General features: G+C 38.0%; 1 protein-coding gene across 3 annotated transcripts in view; it reads left to right on the top strand.

The window, feature by feature from the left end:
- ITPR2 (inositol 1,4,5-trisphosphate receptor type 2) overlaps window positions 1-19,331 on the top strand; it is a 490,032-nt gene that overhangs the window by 262,371 nt on the left and 208,330 nt on the right. For all 3 annotated transcript variants that reach the window (XM_077774582.1, XM_077774583.1, XM_077774584.1), the window contains exon 37: window positions 5,047-5,155. In XM_077774582.1, coding sequence (XP_077630708.1) covers window positions 5,047-5,155 — 109 coding nt within the window. The remainder of the gene's footprint in view (window positions 1-5,046; window positions 5,156-19,331) is intronic.

A 19,331-nucleotide genomic window follows, 5' to 3' on the forward strand; every position in this document is an offset into this window, starting at 1 on the left:
CAGTCAAGTTATATGTTGCTAAAATTAACTAAAAATGAAATGTGTCATTATTGGGCACAACATGTCACATGCAATAATATTTTGATTCTCATTCCTCGCTATAACTATAAGGTGTGACCTTCAAAAAGATTCCTGTTTACAGTCATTTATTTTTTTTTAACAGAGAAGAAGGAACGGGAACTAGTATTTACTGAGACCTTACTGTGTGTGTTATTGTCCTCCGTGTGCTTACCTCCTATATCTATCTGCACAAACACTCTGAGAGATTGCCGGCTCAGCCTCATTTTAATGGTGAGAAGGCTGAGGTGTGCTTCAGATGACAAGCTATGACGTCTCGACCCAGCACTCTCCCATGCTGCCTTCATCTTTATCTATAACCTTCTCATTTACTTATTTCTCTCAGCATTTCTGTGGAATTGTCAGATCTAGTATAGCTGATGTGTTTATCCTAGAATATTTCCATTTTTGTGGTAAATGAGGAATTCTCAAGAGCTGTAAGTTGTGACAGAAAATGTAGCCAGCTCCAGAAAAATAAGACTTATCATAATGTTGAGGGCACTCATGGAGTACTTCACTTAGGATGGCCAGTCAGGGGTACTTACCTTCTTGGGAAGGCTCCCTCTGGATGGACAGTTGGAGGAGGCTGCCAACCCCCTGACCATTATCCATCATAGTTAATTCCTGTGTCATTGAGGACATTGCTGAAAGAGGTCTCACACCCCCTTCCGTTGACTGTGATGCACTGAGGCAGAAAGGGAAGGACTGGGGACACAAGAAGTCTGTTTTTGCTTTTTCCAATTAAAGCTGGGATTTGGGGAGGAAAAAACAAGATATGGGATGAGAAGAACTGACCACAGGAATCATGTTGAAGAATGGGTGGTGTTTCTGTGTTACGGCCAGAATCATAGATTCTCGGCTCTAGACCTTCTAGGTCTTATAGGGACTGGAAAGAATGTGTTTGTCTGGATACTTGCCAGTCTTGTAACAAGAATTTTTAAATGAAGAGGTCCAGAGTATCTGCAAAACTGATGACTGTGGAAGCCATTCGAAAAAAAATTAAGTAGAGATATTGGGTACTAATTCAATATAAAAAATAGGGCCTTTGAGAAATTTCCTTTACCTCCTGTGAATATGTATCACTGAATAGAATACTAATTAAAAAGTTGGAAATAAAAATATCAAAAATAAAAAGTGAGTAATAAATGAGAATTTTAACTCCAGGAAATTAATATGATACTGTAGATATATCCCAGAGACTTGACAATCTAGAGAGGGGGCTGGCAAACATTGGCTTCAATGTACATTGATCCTTTTGATCATTTTTACAAATAAAGTTTTATTGAAACATAGCTATACACTTTCATTTACATATTGTCTGTGTGACTATTAGAGGAGTGTCAACTAGTGGCCACAGAGATTGTATGGCTGACAAAGCCTAAATTGCTTACTCTTTGGCTCTTGAGGAAAAAAGTTTGTTGACTCAGTATCAAGAATGAGGTTGTCAATATAGTAGTTACTAGCTACACATAGCCATTCAAATTAAAATTTAAGTTAATAAAAATAAAAATAAAATATTCAGTTCCTCAGCCATATTTGACACATTTTAAGTGCTTAATAGCCGTAGGTAGCTAGTGGCCAACAAATTTGATAGCACAGATACTGAACATTTCAATTACTGCAGCAGAAAACATTATGTTGGCTGGCACTGGTCTAGAACTTAAAGATATACATCTATGGAAAGGTGATATAAAGTAACTTAAAATGCCAAGAAAATATTGACCTGTGCTGAAAATGTGCTGAAAGCAAATCTGTTGCAACACCAGGTATCTAAAAGGACAGAAACAGAGCAAAATAATAGTGGGAACATATTACAGATAATACACTGAGATGGGGGAAAATGTCACATACTTAAGTGGTTAGAGAAGAAATTTTTGTGCTATTATGATTGTAGTATGGCCAGTGGCTCGGGACTATCTTGTTTTCTGCTCTAGTGATTATCCTCCCTCTTCCCTAACTCTGTGAAGAACCAAGGATTTTCTTTGCAAGGATATCTAATAAAATTAGAATCCAACCTTATTAATAGCTACGGAAGGGCTCTTATATTACTGTGGAGAGCTCTTTGGTAAAGCTTCACTGAAGGATACAACTAAGGTCCAAGGCCCTAATAGGGATTCTGACTTCCTCAAATGACTTTCACTCTTGGAACATGTTGACTTAAATGAGTCTGCTGGAGAATGTGAGGAAAGAACCCAGATGCACATGTCTGCTTCGTCACATGGAGAGAGAAGAGAATAAAGAGAGAGAAGTCAGTGTGGTAGTTAACCTTTAAGGTATCTGGTTACAATCTATTCAAATCACCACTTACTCTTCCCTTATGAAGGATAATCTCAGTGTTTATCACCCCATGGGATGTGGTTCACTATGAGTTTAAAAATTAATTTAGAAGGAGAAGCAGTCATTAATTTAAAAAATGAATTAGGAGAAAATATAAAAACCAGTAAAAGTAACTTTTATGTTAGTTTAATACACTACACACATGTATTTATATGATGAGTTGTTTCATGAAATTTATTTCTTATATAGATCATAGAAAAAATATTAGAAGGCCATGGATTTTACTCAACCAAACATTATGTAATGGACAAATACCTTGTGTAAACCCCTAGCAGATGGTATTCACCTTTATGTTTGATATTTTCAAGCATATTTTAGTGAATTAAGTATTTATCTAAGAGGAGTTAAAATAGTCTGAGGGAAAAAAAATCAAAAGAAATTCACAATGCCGACCAAAACTATGTTCATGTATTCAAAGACTACCACATGAAAGAAAGACCAAATAGCAGAGGTTTCAGGAAGGCAGATGTTTTCCTTGCAAGGAGAACTCTAAGACAATTATTCTGCCTGCTGAGCCTGACCACGTGGATTTAGAGCACCTTGCCCAGAGTTCACATGTCTAAGAGGAGATAATTTTTCCTTCCAAGCATGCTATTCCTTCAGGATGGCCTAGGTATCATTGAAAACTCACTGTCCATCTGTTCACCCAGTCTGTATATTTCAGGTGTCTATGATCTGCCCTTCCTCCTCTTCTTCTACTTCCCATTTGTCATTACTTACCAAGTCCTGGCTATTCTATCTCTCTATTGCTTCTTGCATCATTACCCCATCACATGCCCTGTTCATCCCTTGTCTTGTTCTCACTCTTCCATGTCACCTTTCACATGTAGGCAGGGTCATTCAGGTCCTTGATAATAGTGGTTCCTGATTTTCTGTAGAGTAAATTCCACTGTTGAGCATAATATTCCCAGTTCCTTCTTTTCAGATTGCATCTCTAATACTCTCTTCTTTCATGTCTTCATGTGTCAGCTGGCAGCTGGACTACTTACCATTTCCTGGACATGATGGTCAGCTTTCTGGCTCTGCCCTTTGTCCATACCGTTCTCTTTGGAAGGATGCCTTCCCTCCCCACCTTTTCCTGCCAGGTGAAATCTTCATTGTTAAAAGTTATCTCTTCACTGAAACCTCTGATCAGCGCTAGGAAACTCCCCCAACAGAATGTAATCATTTCTTTGTCTAATGTGTGGTATTTGCCATTACCTGTGTTGTTACACTTATCATTATCATATAAGAGGTGGCTGTGTGGGGACTCTCTTCACAGTATCTCTGAGACTCAAGGCATTAGTAAATTCATCGTGTCAGCACAGAATGGTGCTTCGGAATCTTGGCTCTGTAGTCAGATGGACATGGGTCTATTTCCAGATCCCAGCACTTAATGATTGTGTAACTGCAGACAAATTGGTTTATCTCTCTGGACCTCAGTTTTCTCATGAGGCCAATAATAGAACATATAGCACTGAGGATGAACTGAGAGAATCCATGGGAATTCCTCATACTTCACTTTGACACCTGATAAGCACTGACTAGATATTGAAAGCTCACTTTTCCTCAGGGTTATGTCCCATGGTACTCCTGTTATGTTGCTGAAATGGGACCATTCCATTATGTCTGACATCATTCTGTTTTTTAGGAAGACATGTCTCACAGGGTCATTGTAGAAACCAGCTTTTAAGAGTTATATATGCTAAGCTATAAATTCTGAGTATAAACATTTTACTTGGTTTTGAGTTCTTGAGGTTGCATACAACTGTGATCCTGAAACTTTTGTCCAGACAGAACACCAGTGCAAAGGTTGCCACTACAAAATTAGAGTTCTTGCCCAAATTATAGTAAAATTAGTAAATGGAGGGGCACCTGGGTGGCTCAGTCAGTTGAGCATCTGACTCTTGATTTCAGCTCAGGTCATGATCCCAGGGTCATGGAATTGGGCCCTGCATCAGAATCCATGTTGAACATGGAGCCAACGTAAGATTCTCTCTCTCTCTCTCTCTCTCTCTCTCTTTCTCTCTCTCTCCCCCCCCACTGCCCTCCCCTCTCCCATCCCTCTCTAAAATGAAAAAGTAAAAAAAAAGTAAGTGGAGAGAATGACTTGATGTTACTTTGTTGTTGTTTTTTGCTTCCAATCACAAAACTGCCTATTTCTACCAAGCCCTAGCAGTGAAAAATAGCACGTTATTATTAATGGAAACTGAAAAGCAGCCCATTATGCTAAGGTTGCAGTGTTGTACACTGCTACTGTACCTCTATCATTAAGGTAATATAGTATATAGAAAATAATATACTATAACATAAGATAATAAAATGTAATATGCTTAAATATTCTTATTTCTCTACTACTCAAGTTGCTTTAGTTCATACACAGTTAATCATCATCAGTGTCTTATTGTCTTTTAGAGTATTGTGTCCCACTAAAAGTATGCTATTTGAATACATTTAAAAGCACTGAGGTACACTGCCTGTAAAACAAAGGATGCTTTATAATACAAAGTTTATGAGCTGAAGTGTAATTTCAAAAGTTTAAAAAATAGGTATCTTGTTTACTTCACATTTTCAAATAATAGTGTGACTTTTTTTCTCTCTAGTATATAGTGGTTAATATATAGCTCAAAGAGAAATCACTGTCATATTTAAGGTTTAATATTTTGCTTTCAGGTTGATTAATCATACAAAGAAACTGATGGAGAAGGAAGAAAAGTTGTGCATTAAAATTCTCCAGACTTTACGAGAAATGCTAGAGAAGAAAGACAGCTTTGTGGAAGAGGTATATGCTTTTAATGTTTAGTATTTGATAATAAAGTAGAATTTCTAGAATACTGTAACCAATGAATTACATAGGCTATGATATGATTGCTTGTATTACATATTGACGGTACGTATACTTAGATGAATTAGATAATTTCAGTTTTTATGGCATTCATTTTCTGTGTCTGCTTTGAACTGAGAAAAAGAGCTCTAAGATTAGAATGGCCAAGTATTTGGCTTATTTGTTTTATTATATTTTATCTTGAATTTGCATATTTTTCTCATATAGACCAATGACCATTTTTTACAATGAACAGCTGAGATTCATGATTAAAATTTTGTATAAAGTTCTGCTGCATATTGAAGTGGTGCATGCACTAGGGCACATGTTGATTTTTTATTGTAAATATATGTCCCATTTTCTATAATGTTATGCCAGGTATTATAAAATAATATTATTTTTTATAAGCAAAATAGTAAGTTTCTATTCTTACCGATATTAATTTAAGCATTGCACAAATGATTCTCAGGGAATAGAACTTATAGATAATAATTGTCATTCTGTTATTAAAAATGACACCTCGGGTGCTCATTAAGAGATAGCTAGCAGCATGTTTAATACCCAAGGTGATACACTTAACTATAAAATATAAATCCGGAAAAGTTTTTTTTTTAAGCTAGCTACCTATACTCTTATATTAGGTATCAAACAAAATGAGTATCATGTTCCTTAATAACTTTTGGTCTGATTCTATAAATACTCATCATCTGATAGATTTAAAATTGGAAGAATTTATGTATTAATTTATGTATATGCTATCTAATTCCAAAAAGATCATAGTGATATTTTTTTAAAGATTTAATCCATAGAAAATAAATGTAAGGAATCTTGGGTAGTCATTGAAGGGCCATAACTTCAAAATACTCCATTTGAATCAGAGGCTTGCTTTATAATCAAAATGACTTTTGGTTTACATTAATTCTCTTTGTCATTTCAACTCTCTTTGGGAAGCAAATTATGGTAATAAAGGTGGTCAGTGCCATTTTGGCAAATGCTTTTATGATCTAGGACTCAAGAAAAATGCTTATAAGTCTGAGTATTTGGTATGCTTGTAAAAATTGGTAAATTTCAGACTTTTTTGTTGTCTTTTTCTCGTTCCTTAAAATATTGCTCTAGATGGTTTGAATTTGACTGAAGCACTAGATCCTAAAATAGAAAGATGGGGTCAATATAAATTTTTGACGGAAGAGTGAGGTTTACGATAATAGTAAATTGTGCTTAACAGGAGATACGTGATAAGAGTTGCACTTTTATATAACAGATTATTATTTAACTATTCTCAAGGAAAATAAGAAGGAAATAAAAGAAGATTTTTACTTTGACTAGTCAAGAGTATCTGAGGGTATCTCACAGACCACCCTAGAATAAATCACATTGGCACCTGTTTCTCCTTTCCATTCCCACTGCTGTCACTAGTTCAGGCTTTCATTATCTCTTGGCGACAAAACTCCAGTAGTCCACCTCTCTGAGACAGAGCTGGAAGGGAGGCAGAGATGCTGTTTTCAAATACATACGATATTATGTAAATGGCACCACCAGGACATAGCCTTTAGGGAAGAGTTAAGATGAGAAAGGCTAGTTGGGCTTATTCACTCATTTAACACATATATTGTGAGCCATATTCAATACTGGTTATGGTGCCTGGTCACTGGGGATACGGAGATGAATGACAGTTTGCCAAGGGCCACTGCACGTGCCACAGCTCACATGCTAGAGGGCTCCTAGAACAGTCTGCAGAGATCATAAAAGCCTTTCAGAAACCTTTAGGGGCTCTGCACTGCCTTGGTGTTCCAGACCCTCTCTTATGTCCTCGGTGCTTTTTCCCCCCACACTTCCTCATCCATTCACCTCCACAAGTCTGTGTTATTGTGTGCCTGACATGTCCCTCAGGCTTATCCTGCACTGAACATTTGGAATCCTGTATTGCTAAAATCAAGACAAACCTCAATAACTCCTAGTGTTATCCTTATGGAGGAGTTCTAATGGGTGGTACTTACCGGTTGTTCCAGCCAATGGTGATGACTTCCTCAATAGAATTACCAAAATACATTGTGCCTCTCTTTATTGACACTTCAGGCTATTTCTGAGTGTGTAGCGCAAACATGGATAAATGAAATCATTGAGACCCAGAGAGGTTATGTGATTTGCCTGAAGTCACACAGCAAATGCCAGACCAGGACTTAAACTGGCTCAATTATTCTTTTCAGTGGAGGGGAATTCAATGATTCACCACTCTGGGTGAAATGACACTCGTGACAGATTCAGAAACTGATCAAAGCTGTTATTTTACAACTCATTGTGTGCTCTCACAAAAACCCCTGTTTATCAGTAGCGGGATCATAGGCTGTTTTCATGATTGTATTCGTTTTCCGTTTACCAAAAATTTAGTGGTTTAAAACCACACAAATTTATTATCTTACAGTTTGGGAGATCAGAAGCCTAAAATCAAGGTATTGGCAGGGATACATTCTATCTGGAGACTCTAAGGGAGAATTTCCCTCTTTGCCTTTCCTAGTTTTTAGAGCCTCCTTTATTCCTTGACTTCCATCTTCCATCTTCAAAGCCAGCAGCATCACATCTTCTCCCCTCCCTCCTCCACCAAACACCTCTCTCTCTCTCTCTCAGACAGACACACATACACACACACACACACACGCACACCATTGTCACATCTTCTTCTCTTACTCTGACCCTTCTGCCTCCCTTTTATCCTTACACTAGATAATCCAGTAGACTCCCCTATCTTAGAATTCTTTATCACATATATAGAATCCTCTTGCCGTATAACATATTCACTGGTCCTGGAGGTTAAGGCATAGATGCATTCGGGTAGGGCCACCATTCAGTATATTGCAGTGATTCTTTTACTAACAGTGAGAAATGACATGTAGTATGTAGATGCGGCGTTTACTTGTGGCTGATTAAAATTTCTAGGTATGACAGTATAAATGTGTATGAATATAACAAAAAAAATGCTTTGAATTTATAGCCCTGTACTGTTTTCAGAGCATTTTAAAATACTTTGCTACATTTGGACAGTTCTAGGAAGTATATAGGACTGGCTGTGTTCTCTCCACATTTGTAATATGGAGATCCTCAGAACGGCGTTAAGTCACAGAGGGTACCTAATGCCTGGTTGTCTAATATCTGGATTTCTACCATCAACTGGTTTTCTACTATCTGTGTATCAAAGCATTTCCAAAAGATCTCTCAGAAGGAAGTCAAAACAGCAAATTCATACCAGGGTTTTTCACACTGGCTATCCTAATACAGGTTTCCTCTGCTATCCCAAAGGGCAGTGCTCTCTAAAACCTTGCATAGACCAAAATGGTGTAAAGCAAATAAGTGATTACCATTAATTAATTAATCTATTTTAAATATTTATTTTGAGACAGAGAGAGAGAGAGAGAGCAGAGGAGGGGCAGAGGAAGAGAGGGAGGGAGAGGTTCCCACACAGGCTCAACACTCAGTATAGAGCCCAATGCAGGGCACAATCTCAAAATCTTGAGATCATGACCTGAGCTGAAATCAGGAGTCAGATGCTTAACAGACCAAACTACCCAGGCACCCCACTGTTAATTTAACTTTTTTAAATGTTTATTTATTTTTGAGAGAGAGACAGACAGAGTGTGAGTGGGGGCAGGGCAGAGAGACACACAATTGGAAGCAGGCTCCAGGCTCTGAGCTGTCAGCCCAGAGGCCTACGTGGGGCTCGATCTCACAACCTTGAGATCATGACCTGAGCCGAAATCAAGAATTAGATGCTGAACGGACTGAGCCCCTCAGGCACCCTAGTACCATTAATTTTTATGGAAACTTTTTATGCATTCCTAGGCCTAAAATATAGCTATTCTTAGGCTTTTCTGATACCTCAGGGCACATCTTGCTAACGAATACATAGAATAAATCAAAATAAAGCACAGGTGTTCACAGTCACAATTCACAACTCTGGTGGCCTTGTGTTGCAAGGCCGAGTGCAGTTCCCAGGGAATGAGGCTGTGGGGACATTCCCACTGCTTGAGCTGCCTGCTGCCTCCCTAACAGCTCTCCAGCGCTCCAGCAAAGCAGATGTTGAACGTCATTTTTGCTTTTGCCTTTCATTGTAGTGGTGAAAGTCTTCAGAGTTCTTTCAGTTAGCTAAAATGGGTACTAATATAGGTCCTTTGTAAAAGCGAAGTAAATGCCGTGAGCTTTCAAAAAGTGCAGGGGTATTTAAACTTAAAACCTTAAAAAAAATCACCATTTACATTAAGTTTCTTTGGTCTCCGATAGCTGGGTTGTGTATGTTTTGTGTAGCTGATAAAATAAAATAGAGCAGTGGAACATAAATGTACTTCGTGGTTGAACTAGATGCCCTTTGAAGCAATATCCAGTTTTTAAGATCTTAGTTTTCTGATTTTGTTTGCCTTGTCTGTATGATATATTAAGTAGAATCATCATGTCATTACATTTTATGTGAAATTTAGTCAATTATTTAAAAAACATTTATAATTTATAAATACTATGATTGCAATTCTTAAATTAATTTTACTTAATATTCTTCCTTGTTTCATGTTTCTTAGTTTGTGCCAAAAATTTGAGAGAGAGAAGATGGGCAATGGCTTGAAGATTTTCAATTGACTAATATAAGTAGAGGAAAATTTAATTTTCTGTAATGTGTGTCTATATGTGAATCATCTAGTGATCATACATGTACTCTATGCGATAGTATAAATTATAGTTCTTAATTTTACTGAAGGATAAAACATGAAAATTATATATAAAAAATCCTTAAAGGGGAAAATTACTAGAGTTTTATAAAAATTTCATGTAAGTATTGTTTGTTTAGGTGATTCTGGTAGGAAAGCAAAAAAAAATTACAAAGGATATAATTCTAACAATCTTGAAATCCCTTTGGGATTGGTCATATTTGGAAGGCATTTTCCATGTAACAACAGCAGACATATTTATTTGCATGAAAAAAATGTGTCAGGGTACATGGGTAGCTCAGTTGGTTAAACATCCAACTTTTTATTGGCTCGGGTCATGATCTCACAGTTGGTGGGTTCAAGCCCCGCATCCGTGCTCTGTGTTGATAGCTTGGTGCCTGCTTGGGATTCTTTCTCTGCCCCTCTCCCATTCGCATGGGCATGCTGTCTCTCTCTGTCTCTGTCTCTCTATCTCTCTGTCTCTCTCTCAAAATAAATAAAAACATTTTAAAAATAAAAAATAAATATGTATGTTGACAATCTGGGGAGAGAAGGGAAGAGAAGGAACATTTTTACATGGTTTTAGGGCAGTGTGATTTCAAATGTTCTCAATCCTTTAAGCCAATATGTTCCACTCTTATTTCTGTGACCTTTCTACCACAAAAAAAGACTTACTTGACAGGATATGTGTGCTGTTGAACAGAGCAGTGTAATTATAGCGTCACACCATTATTTTGTGTATTTTTTAAATGTTTGTTTATTTATTTGGAGGAGGGAGGGGCAGAGAGAAAATCCCAAGCAGCCTCCACCTGCTGACAGCACAGAGACTGATGCACGGCTCATCACGAGCCGTGAGATCATGACCTGAGCTGAAGTCCAGAGTCGGATGCTCAACTGACGGAGCCACCCAGGCGCCCCTGTTTTGTGTATTTAAAGACATTTCAGGTCTAGATCTGAGTTAGCGTTTACCCGAGGTGGTAATGGAGATACAAGCTTTTGTGGGTTGGATAGAGATGAGCTGATGAGGGGGAGTAAGAAACAAGGACTTTGTTCAGAGGATTAGTTTGGTTTATAGATTGTTTTTCTTCATCTTATACTCTTTAGTATACATGCCCATTAAGATTTTTAGAGCATTACAAATTATTCCTCTTATAAAAAGGTAGAGCATATATAAATCATAAATATAGATGTCTATAAGCTCTGATCGTATATATATTACATGCAGCTTCTGTACTTTAGAACCAGAAAAGATAATGAGTACTGAAAGTATTTCCTCATAGCCTGTGGAGCTGGTGAAGTTACTCTACTTATGCTATAGTCAGAGTTGACCTATGTAGAATGCCAATCATAATTTCCCATGAGAATATATTGGTATCTACTCATGAATTATACTGACATACATATAATCTCCAGGATAACATAGATATTTTAGTCAAATTCAGTATTCTTAAAATGTTGAGGTTAAAATGTCAATATCCTTGGAATTAGTAGAAACTGCTTCTGTAATAGCTATGGAGCGATTTTAAGCACTGTTGTGTTTTTTTTTTAAATGGTAATAGCCCAGCATTTATCGGGAAATTACTGTATATCAGATACTATTCCTGATCCTTTATATGTATTATCTTATTTTCATCTTCAAGCCCATGTTATAGGAGGTATTATCACTTCCCTTTTACTAGTGAGGAAACAGGTGTGGAGGTATGGAGGAAACAGGTATGTTGGAGGTCACACATGCAGTAGGTGGAAGAGAGCTGATCTACCAGCCCAGACATTTTAGCTCCTGAGCTCACACTCTTAATTAACATATTAGAGCCAAACAGTTTATATGACTTGTAATCATAACCTTTTATTTTCTCAGATATTCAGCTAAATAAAATGAGGAGTTCTTTGATTTCATTCTTGATAAAGTTTGCGTATATGTACACTGGAAAGCATAATCCATTTATTCTGTGAGCTGCTAAGGAAGAGGCTTGATTTTAGACCACGTTGATTGGGAACAGTTTATGACACAATACCGGTGAGGTTTTTCAGGTTTATTGTTACAGCCCTACAGATGGATATCAAAGCTCCCCGTATCCCACCTTGTGTTCATGGTCTGAGTTGTTAGTACCCTGCATATTAGATTTAAAAGTTCTAAACAGTGCTTTATAAGATGACCATCATAGGCAGCCCCTTGCGGAAATGTGGCATTCAGCAAACAGCACAGCATCTAATTGAGAGCTGTGATCTTTACTAATGCCCAAGTGGGGTAGGTGGTATTTACACATTGAACAATGATGGTAGATAGTGGCTTCTTGATTTAAAAGTTGGTATCTGGAGTGATATGGAATAAAGGTCCTTAAGAAATGATACCTTCACTTATTTTTAAGATATCTTCCATCATTTTTTTAACTCTAAAATTTACTGTCAGCTGAGTTAACGAGAATTTATTCTTTCCCTCAGCAGGAAAAAAAAATCATTGTAACTAATCTTTTATTTCAAATTTTGAGGAGCAGCGAAAAGAGAATAAGCCAGAATTACACCAAGGAGCTTACCTCCTACATCAAATATGCAGACATGTCAGTCTCAGCAGTAATCACATTGTTGCAAATTTGTAAATTGTATCAAGCTACTCATCATAAGAGTCTGTGCAGAATCATCCACCTTCTACGCATATACTAATTTTGCTTTCTAGCAAGCAAATAAACAAATTTAAGTAGAATTGCTATACAGAGTGCACGGTAGCTTAAGAATTTGATAATAACTGTTTTGCTAGGGGAAAATAAATTTCAGTTTTTAGTTTTGGCTGTGTTTTGTAGACTTGGTTACTAGAAACATTTTAGAGGTGGGTACAACTTTTTTTTTTTTTTTTTTGCAGTGTTCTGCTGTTTAAAGTATGTAGGATAAGTGATGTTGCACACATCTTGTGCTATCTTAATCATTCATATATTGTGTGTGTGTTGTTTAAATTTAGATAACTAAATGGTTGGAAATATGAAAATATGTTGATGTCTCCTTACAATAAGAGATCATTTTTAGAACATAATTAATATACTCTTTCACTTTGGGATCTTTATTATATTTTCATTAGATAGTGATCATTAAGGTGGACGTAAAAGCAATAATTGTTTATAGAAATTTACTTCTTTCAGTTGCTGAGCTGGCTGGTCACTTGTTAAGCCATGAAATTGCTAAGTTTACCCAGTTATAGTCATTGTAACCTCATTACTGCAAACATTTATAAAATTCTTAATTACACTTTGCCTTTACTTTTCTGTTATAAAATCTGATGGTGTTGCCTCAGTGGTTTTTCAGATATGCTGTGGTTTGTAGGGATCAGTGACTAAAATGTCATGATGAAAACATTATCAGTACTAAAAATTTAGCCAACCATTCATTGCCTCTAGTAAGTGTAAGACACTTGGTAGTTAATGATTTTAGGTGAAAAATGGTGTTGTGATTAAAGAAAAGAAAAAAGAACAATAAGAAAAACACATGAAAATTAATACATAATAAAATTTTGATGTTAGTTCTTGGCACCTAAATCTAAATTAAACCCCTTTTCAGGAAGCATTCCATGATTAGTTTCTTGTAACTCCATATTATTCTAGTTTATAATCATTTCAGCACTTACAAAATCTTATCTGTCTTATTAGCATAGAACCTTTAATATCCTACATTATGAAGGTTTTCTTTGCTCTATGTTGTTATTTAAATGAAGAGAAACTCCTTGATAGGCCTGATGTATAAGGTGAAGAAATGTCCAGAAGGCCTTGCATGCTGAGATTCTGCAAGGGTAGAGTTCTGCAACTCTCGTCAGTCCCACTCCATTCTCCATGAAGTGTTGTTCTTATTTAGGGCAGAGGCTGGTGATTTTATTCACTGGGGTATTCCCATTGTCTGGCATTTTTCCCTGCACATAGTTATTGTTCAATAAATGTTTGTGGACTGACTTATTTGCACATGGTAGCAACTAATGTTACTGACTATCTGCAAGAACAATACAGTGACCTTCACTAGTGGTATCCAAGGAGTAGCTTCTAGAATCACTTCAAGTTCCACTTTACATTTTTTTTGCAACTCAGGAAATAGATTTCTTGATACTTGGCATGCAGAGTTGGGCCAGCAGTGGACAGAGCAATGGCAGAGAGGGCTGATGAGGAGATTATCTTGTAGAAAGCACCGTGTTGGAGCGACTATGCCGTCCTTGTTGCTGTCTGACTTGGAAAGCCAAAGGGGAAGGAGTGGAGGGTCCCCACACCCTGCACAGTAATGATGGGAGCTCAGCCAAGGGAAGCTGGAGCAAAGGAAGGATGACCAGATCTGAAGGCAAGAAATGGGAGGAAGGCTCCAGCCACCGCGCTTCTCTTTCAGGAAGGGCTGAACGGGACCCAGAAAGAACTAGCAAGCGACTCAGGCTACAGAAGCAGGAAAAGCCCACTACAAAACCAGGGGCATATGGAAGCAACTGGGACTCAGGAGAGAGGCTGAGGCCCAGTCATCCAAACTGGGACACTGAATGAGTTCAGCTAGAGTAATTAGCTGCAGTGTCCAACTGTCGTCTCGAGTAGCATCAGATCTCCTGCCACAGAGAAAGTAGGTATTTGGAGCTGCTCTGTGTTGGCCTCCTGTAAGGAGGAAAAGGTACATAGAAAGGTTGTGGAGCAGATTGGGCCTGATACGTGTTACCTTTTCTATCAATACATTTACATCTGGACTCCTATTTGAACAGGTCCTCAGAGACGTGCTATGTGAGATACTAAAGCTACATTATTATTATTGCTGTTGTTGTTACTTAAAACTTTGCTGACTGTGCACCCTTAGGGAAGCTATTTGCAAAGCAACAGTATGTGTGCTCTTGGGTCCCCACTGTAACTCTCTGAGATAGGAAAGTAATTTAAAAAAAAATTTTTTTTTANGTGCCCCAGGAAAGTAATTTTTAATCTCCATTTTATAAGAGGACTGAGGCCCAGAGGGCACAGTGATCTCTACTAAGAACCATATGGTTAGTAACCGACGGAGCAGGGTTGTGAATCAAGGTTTTCTGAGTCTATTCTGCATGTGAAGCTTCTCCACATGGCAGAGAATTAAGTAATGCTGGGGGAAATCAATTATAATTTAAATTTACTTTTACCTTTTGAAACCACCTATCTGAGGCTTTTACTNATGTGAATCAAGGTTTTCTGAGTCTATTCTGCATGTGAAGCCAATTATAATTTAAATTTACTTTTACCTTTTGAAACCACCTATCTGAGGCTTTTACTTCTTTTATAGGAGTTTGAATCTAAGGGCTCAAGAAATCCTAAAATAAAAATGTTAAAAAAGGAAATGTGTTCTTATCCACTTTTAGGTACATGCTCCAAGTAATAGTAACAGCTAACCCTTTTATGGTGTTAACCATGTTATAAAAGCCAGTTGCTTGCATAAATGCTTTACAGTGTTATTTTATTTAACACAGAAATTGTAGCACAGAAAAGTTAAGGATCTTGATCAAAGTCACACAGAAGATAGATAGATAGATAGATAGATAGATAGATAGATAGATAGATAGATAGACAGATAGATAGATAGATAGATAAATGAAAAAGGATGAAAACTCAGGGCATCTGGCTCCAGTGCCTGTGTTTACCATCACTATGTGAGACTGTCTTCATTCTATTCTGTTATCAATTTGCAAAGCTGTAGGACTGTCATCTGTGGCTTTCAAAGGAAAATGACTTTCCTGTTTAAAATAACACCAAAAAACGTTAAGATATTTCTTCTTGTGTGTAATGATTTTGAACATCTACTGTTTACTGATTTTTTCAGGGTAGGCTTGGTTTCTGTACATGCTGTCTGGTACTTGAAAATGAAACAACACACAACATTTTGAGTACTTGTAGATTGCTCAGTGCAACTGTTAGGTTTATCTTTACTTAGTTGTTCCTGACCCTTGGCTGAAGTTTTAAATAGAATGCAAATTATAGACTATAATATTTCATCTGTTCCAGAATAGGGAAAACCAATATGATGTGTTAATGAACATGATGTAGCACCTTGGTATGATGAGTTGGTGGCAGGAAATCCAAAGGAGAGCATTTGGACAGTTATAATCAGATCAGATGCTTTAATCAATATCAGATAGATGGCAGAATGTTGAAGGTAGTGACTCAGAGACATGTACTTAAATTCTGCCCCAAGTATTTGCATTGATTTCACACTCTCAAAATACTGAGTGGAGCCGATCAGGGAAGTGCTTGCCAAAAGGTAAATGGCAACCTGCAATAATCTCAAACTTGGGCACTCCTTTGAAAAGGATGCTTGCTTTAGGCTTCTGACCACCTGCCACCATGGTGTGTAGTCATTTATTCATCTATACATTCAACAAATAGGCTGTGCTGTGTGCAGACTGGTTGAGTCCCTCACCACCTTGACAGAGTTAGATAAGACCTCTGGCTACTGAGTCGGTTACTCACTGTCTTGAGAGAGGCTGTTGATATCAGTGCTACCGTGCTTTTACCCATCACTGCCCAAAGTGTGAGCACAAAATCCCTGCAACCCTGGCCCCAGTGGATCCTTGACATTCCATGTCTCCTTGCCCAACCTGCCATTTATGTCCTCCTCAAGTCTCCCAGACTCTTCTTCTTCTTTTTGGTAGTGATTATTTTTATTTATTTATTTTTAAATTGTTTAGTGTCAAGTTGGTTTCTGTATAACATCCAGTGCTCATCCCAACAAGTGCCCTCCTCCATACCCATCTCCCCCCTTCCCCTCCCCCCGACCCCATCAGCCCTCAGTTTGTTCTTGGCATTTAAGAGTCTCTCATGGTTTGCCTCCCTCCCTCTCCCCAACTATTTTTCCCCTTCTTCTCCTGCTTCATCCTCTGTTAAGTTCCNGTCACCACTCTAACCAGTGTGAGGTGGTATCTCAGTGTGGTTTTGCTTTGTATTTCCCTGATGATGAGGGACGCTGAGCATCATTTCATGTGCCAGACTCTTCTCCGGTTCTGTCCTACTCATTAAATGCTCTTGTGTCCTAATATCATATGTTTGCACGTATAGGAGGATTAGGAGGAACTTGACGGAGGACCAAGGGGGAGAAGAAGGGCGGAAATGGTGGGGGAAAGGGAGAGAGGCAAACCATGAGAGACTCTTGAATGCTGACAAAAACTGAGGACTGATGGATGTGGGGGGGAGGGGGGATGGGCATAGAGGAGGACACTTATGGGGATGAGCACTGAGTGTTATGTGGAAACTAATTTGACAATAAACTATTTGTAAAAAAAAAAAAAAAAAGAGATATTTACAATACTAAAAAAATAAATAAATAAATAAATAAATAAATGCTCTTGTGTCCTGAACTTTGTCTTCTTTTTTTTTTGCATAATACTTTATTGACATTATTTCAGATTTTTTTCATAAAATATTTATACCCAATTATTAAAAAATCAGATCTACTAAAGGAAAAATTACTCCCTTTTCAGAAAAGTTTAGACTCAAGATTGATTTAAATAATGAAAACAGTAAACCCTCATAGCATATCTAAAATGTGAATCAATTTAACGTAAATTTTTAGGAACAAATTTATTACATAAAGGTCAGGCAAAGAAAGTAAAGAGGAGGCTGAGCAACATATAGTGAGAACTGCAACACTTACTGCTTCAGCTCACATTGACCTTGGTAGATGGTCTCAAAATGCTCTTCTGTTCTGGAATGTTCTGCTCTTATACTGAATACAATGATGAGTACACACCACAGGTAATTTCCATGCAGCAGAGAAGAACCTTCTCAGAGGTTCTGTAGAGAGGGCTTACCTACCTTGGGTGGCCAGAGTAGGACACTGTATACTTTGTAGATGTAGAATCTACAAATATTCATGCTTTTTTTAAAATAAATAGTTTATTGTCAAGTTGGTTGCCATATAACACCCAGTGCTTGTCTCCACAAGTGCCCTCCTCCATGCCCATCACCCCGCTTCCCTCTCCCCCACCCCCATCAGCCTCAGTTTGTTCTCAGCATTCAAGAGTCTCTCATGGTTTGCCTCCCTCCCTCTCCCCAACTACTTTTTCCCCTTCTTCTCCAACTGTTCCCTCCACCTTCCCGCTTTAAATGAAGACCCACTCTCCGTGAAGGCCTCCTCGCTTTCTCAGCAGCTCTGTCAAGAAGTGTTTCCTTTCTCTCTTATGTGAAGAGACTTTCCTTGTTGCTTCTCTTTGTTTCTTGTAGCCTGATTCCTCTGCCCTCTTAAAATCCAAAACGCCTTTGAGGTTAAGCCTCTCTCACTGTATCACCCTGGCATCTGCCAATATCCTGGTCATTCCCTGTTATCCACCCAAGACTTTGGAATCTGCTCCCATTCTATGTGGAGACCAGACCTACTATCATCAGAAGGGATGATATAGATAGATAGAAGGTCCTCATGGAATGTTTATCCCCCATGCTGGCTGCTCAGGCCCTTGACCTCTGTATCTGCACTGACCTTCTCTCCTCCATGTCCATCACCTACTTCTTCTGTAACACCTTGGAAGGTTGCATCACCAGGAACTGCTTCTTTTCCACCATAGCCAATCCAGGCTTCCCACTGGCTGACCTTTACTTTCTCTCATTCAATGTGCTTGTTTAAGTACACCCGTTAGGACTGTTTTTACCTAATCAGATCCACTGACCCCTCTGAGTTCCCAGTTGTTCAGTTTGCTCCCTTCTGCTTATTAGCGCTAGATTTCGTAGTCACAGGCCCAGCTGCAGAGCAGCTCTTTAAGACCAGGAACTAACAAAGAGTCCCACCGAAACAGCACGGGTGAGGGAAGGAATGGTTTCTCGGAAGAGAATCAGAATATGGTTGCCAAAAGATCTTAGAAAGGATGCCAGGTAGGCCAAGACACAACCAACGACCCCACCAATTTCTTCTGCAATTTCTTCCTGACCTATTGAGTTATTTAGATTATTTGAGTTCTTTGGCTCATTTTCTGTTCATGTTCCACCTCAGCCATGTATGCCACCTCTTTCCAAATGAAGCCAGGAATCGTGGCTCAAAGTTCCCTTATAAAAAAGCCTCTACTCCACTATACACACAGGCACTCTGTGTTCTCCAAAATTGAAATGACTGAGGATATCTTTTCTCGAGGCTGAGAAAACATATGGACGAGAGTATGCTACTTCTCATAGTCTGCAGCCTTTTGACAAGACATCTGCTACAACATTTTTTGTTCTTGGATCATGGACTGTTGTTTGCCAATTGTTTTCATAAATATTAATCTTTGAAATCTTGACTGACATATAAGTTGTTCTTTTTGGCTTCTTTTCTTCTTCATATGCACCATCTTTAAATAATTGTGTCACAGTATAATAAACAAGGTTTTTCATATGAAAAATGCCTATTTTAAAACTGGAAGCTAAAATTTCTAATTCAAAAACTGTGTTTTCTCTCTTCTCTCTCTCTCTCTCTCTCTCTCTCTCTCTCCTCCTCCTCCTCCTTTTTTTTTTTTTTTT

This window comes from Crocuta crocuta, unplaced genomic scaffold (assembly GCF_008692635.1).
Source record: "Crocuta crocuta isolate KB4526 unplaced genomic scaffold, BGI_CrCroc_1.0 scaffold176, whole genome shotgun sequence".
Classification (NCBI taxonomy): domain Eukaryota; kingdom Metazoa; phylum Chordata; class Mammalia; order Carnivora; family Hyaenidae; genus Crocuta; species Crocuta crocuta.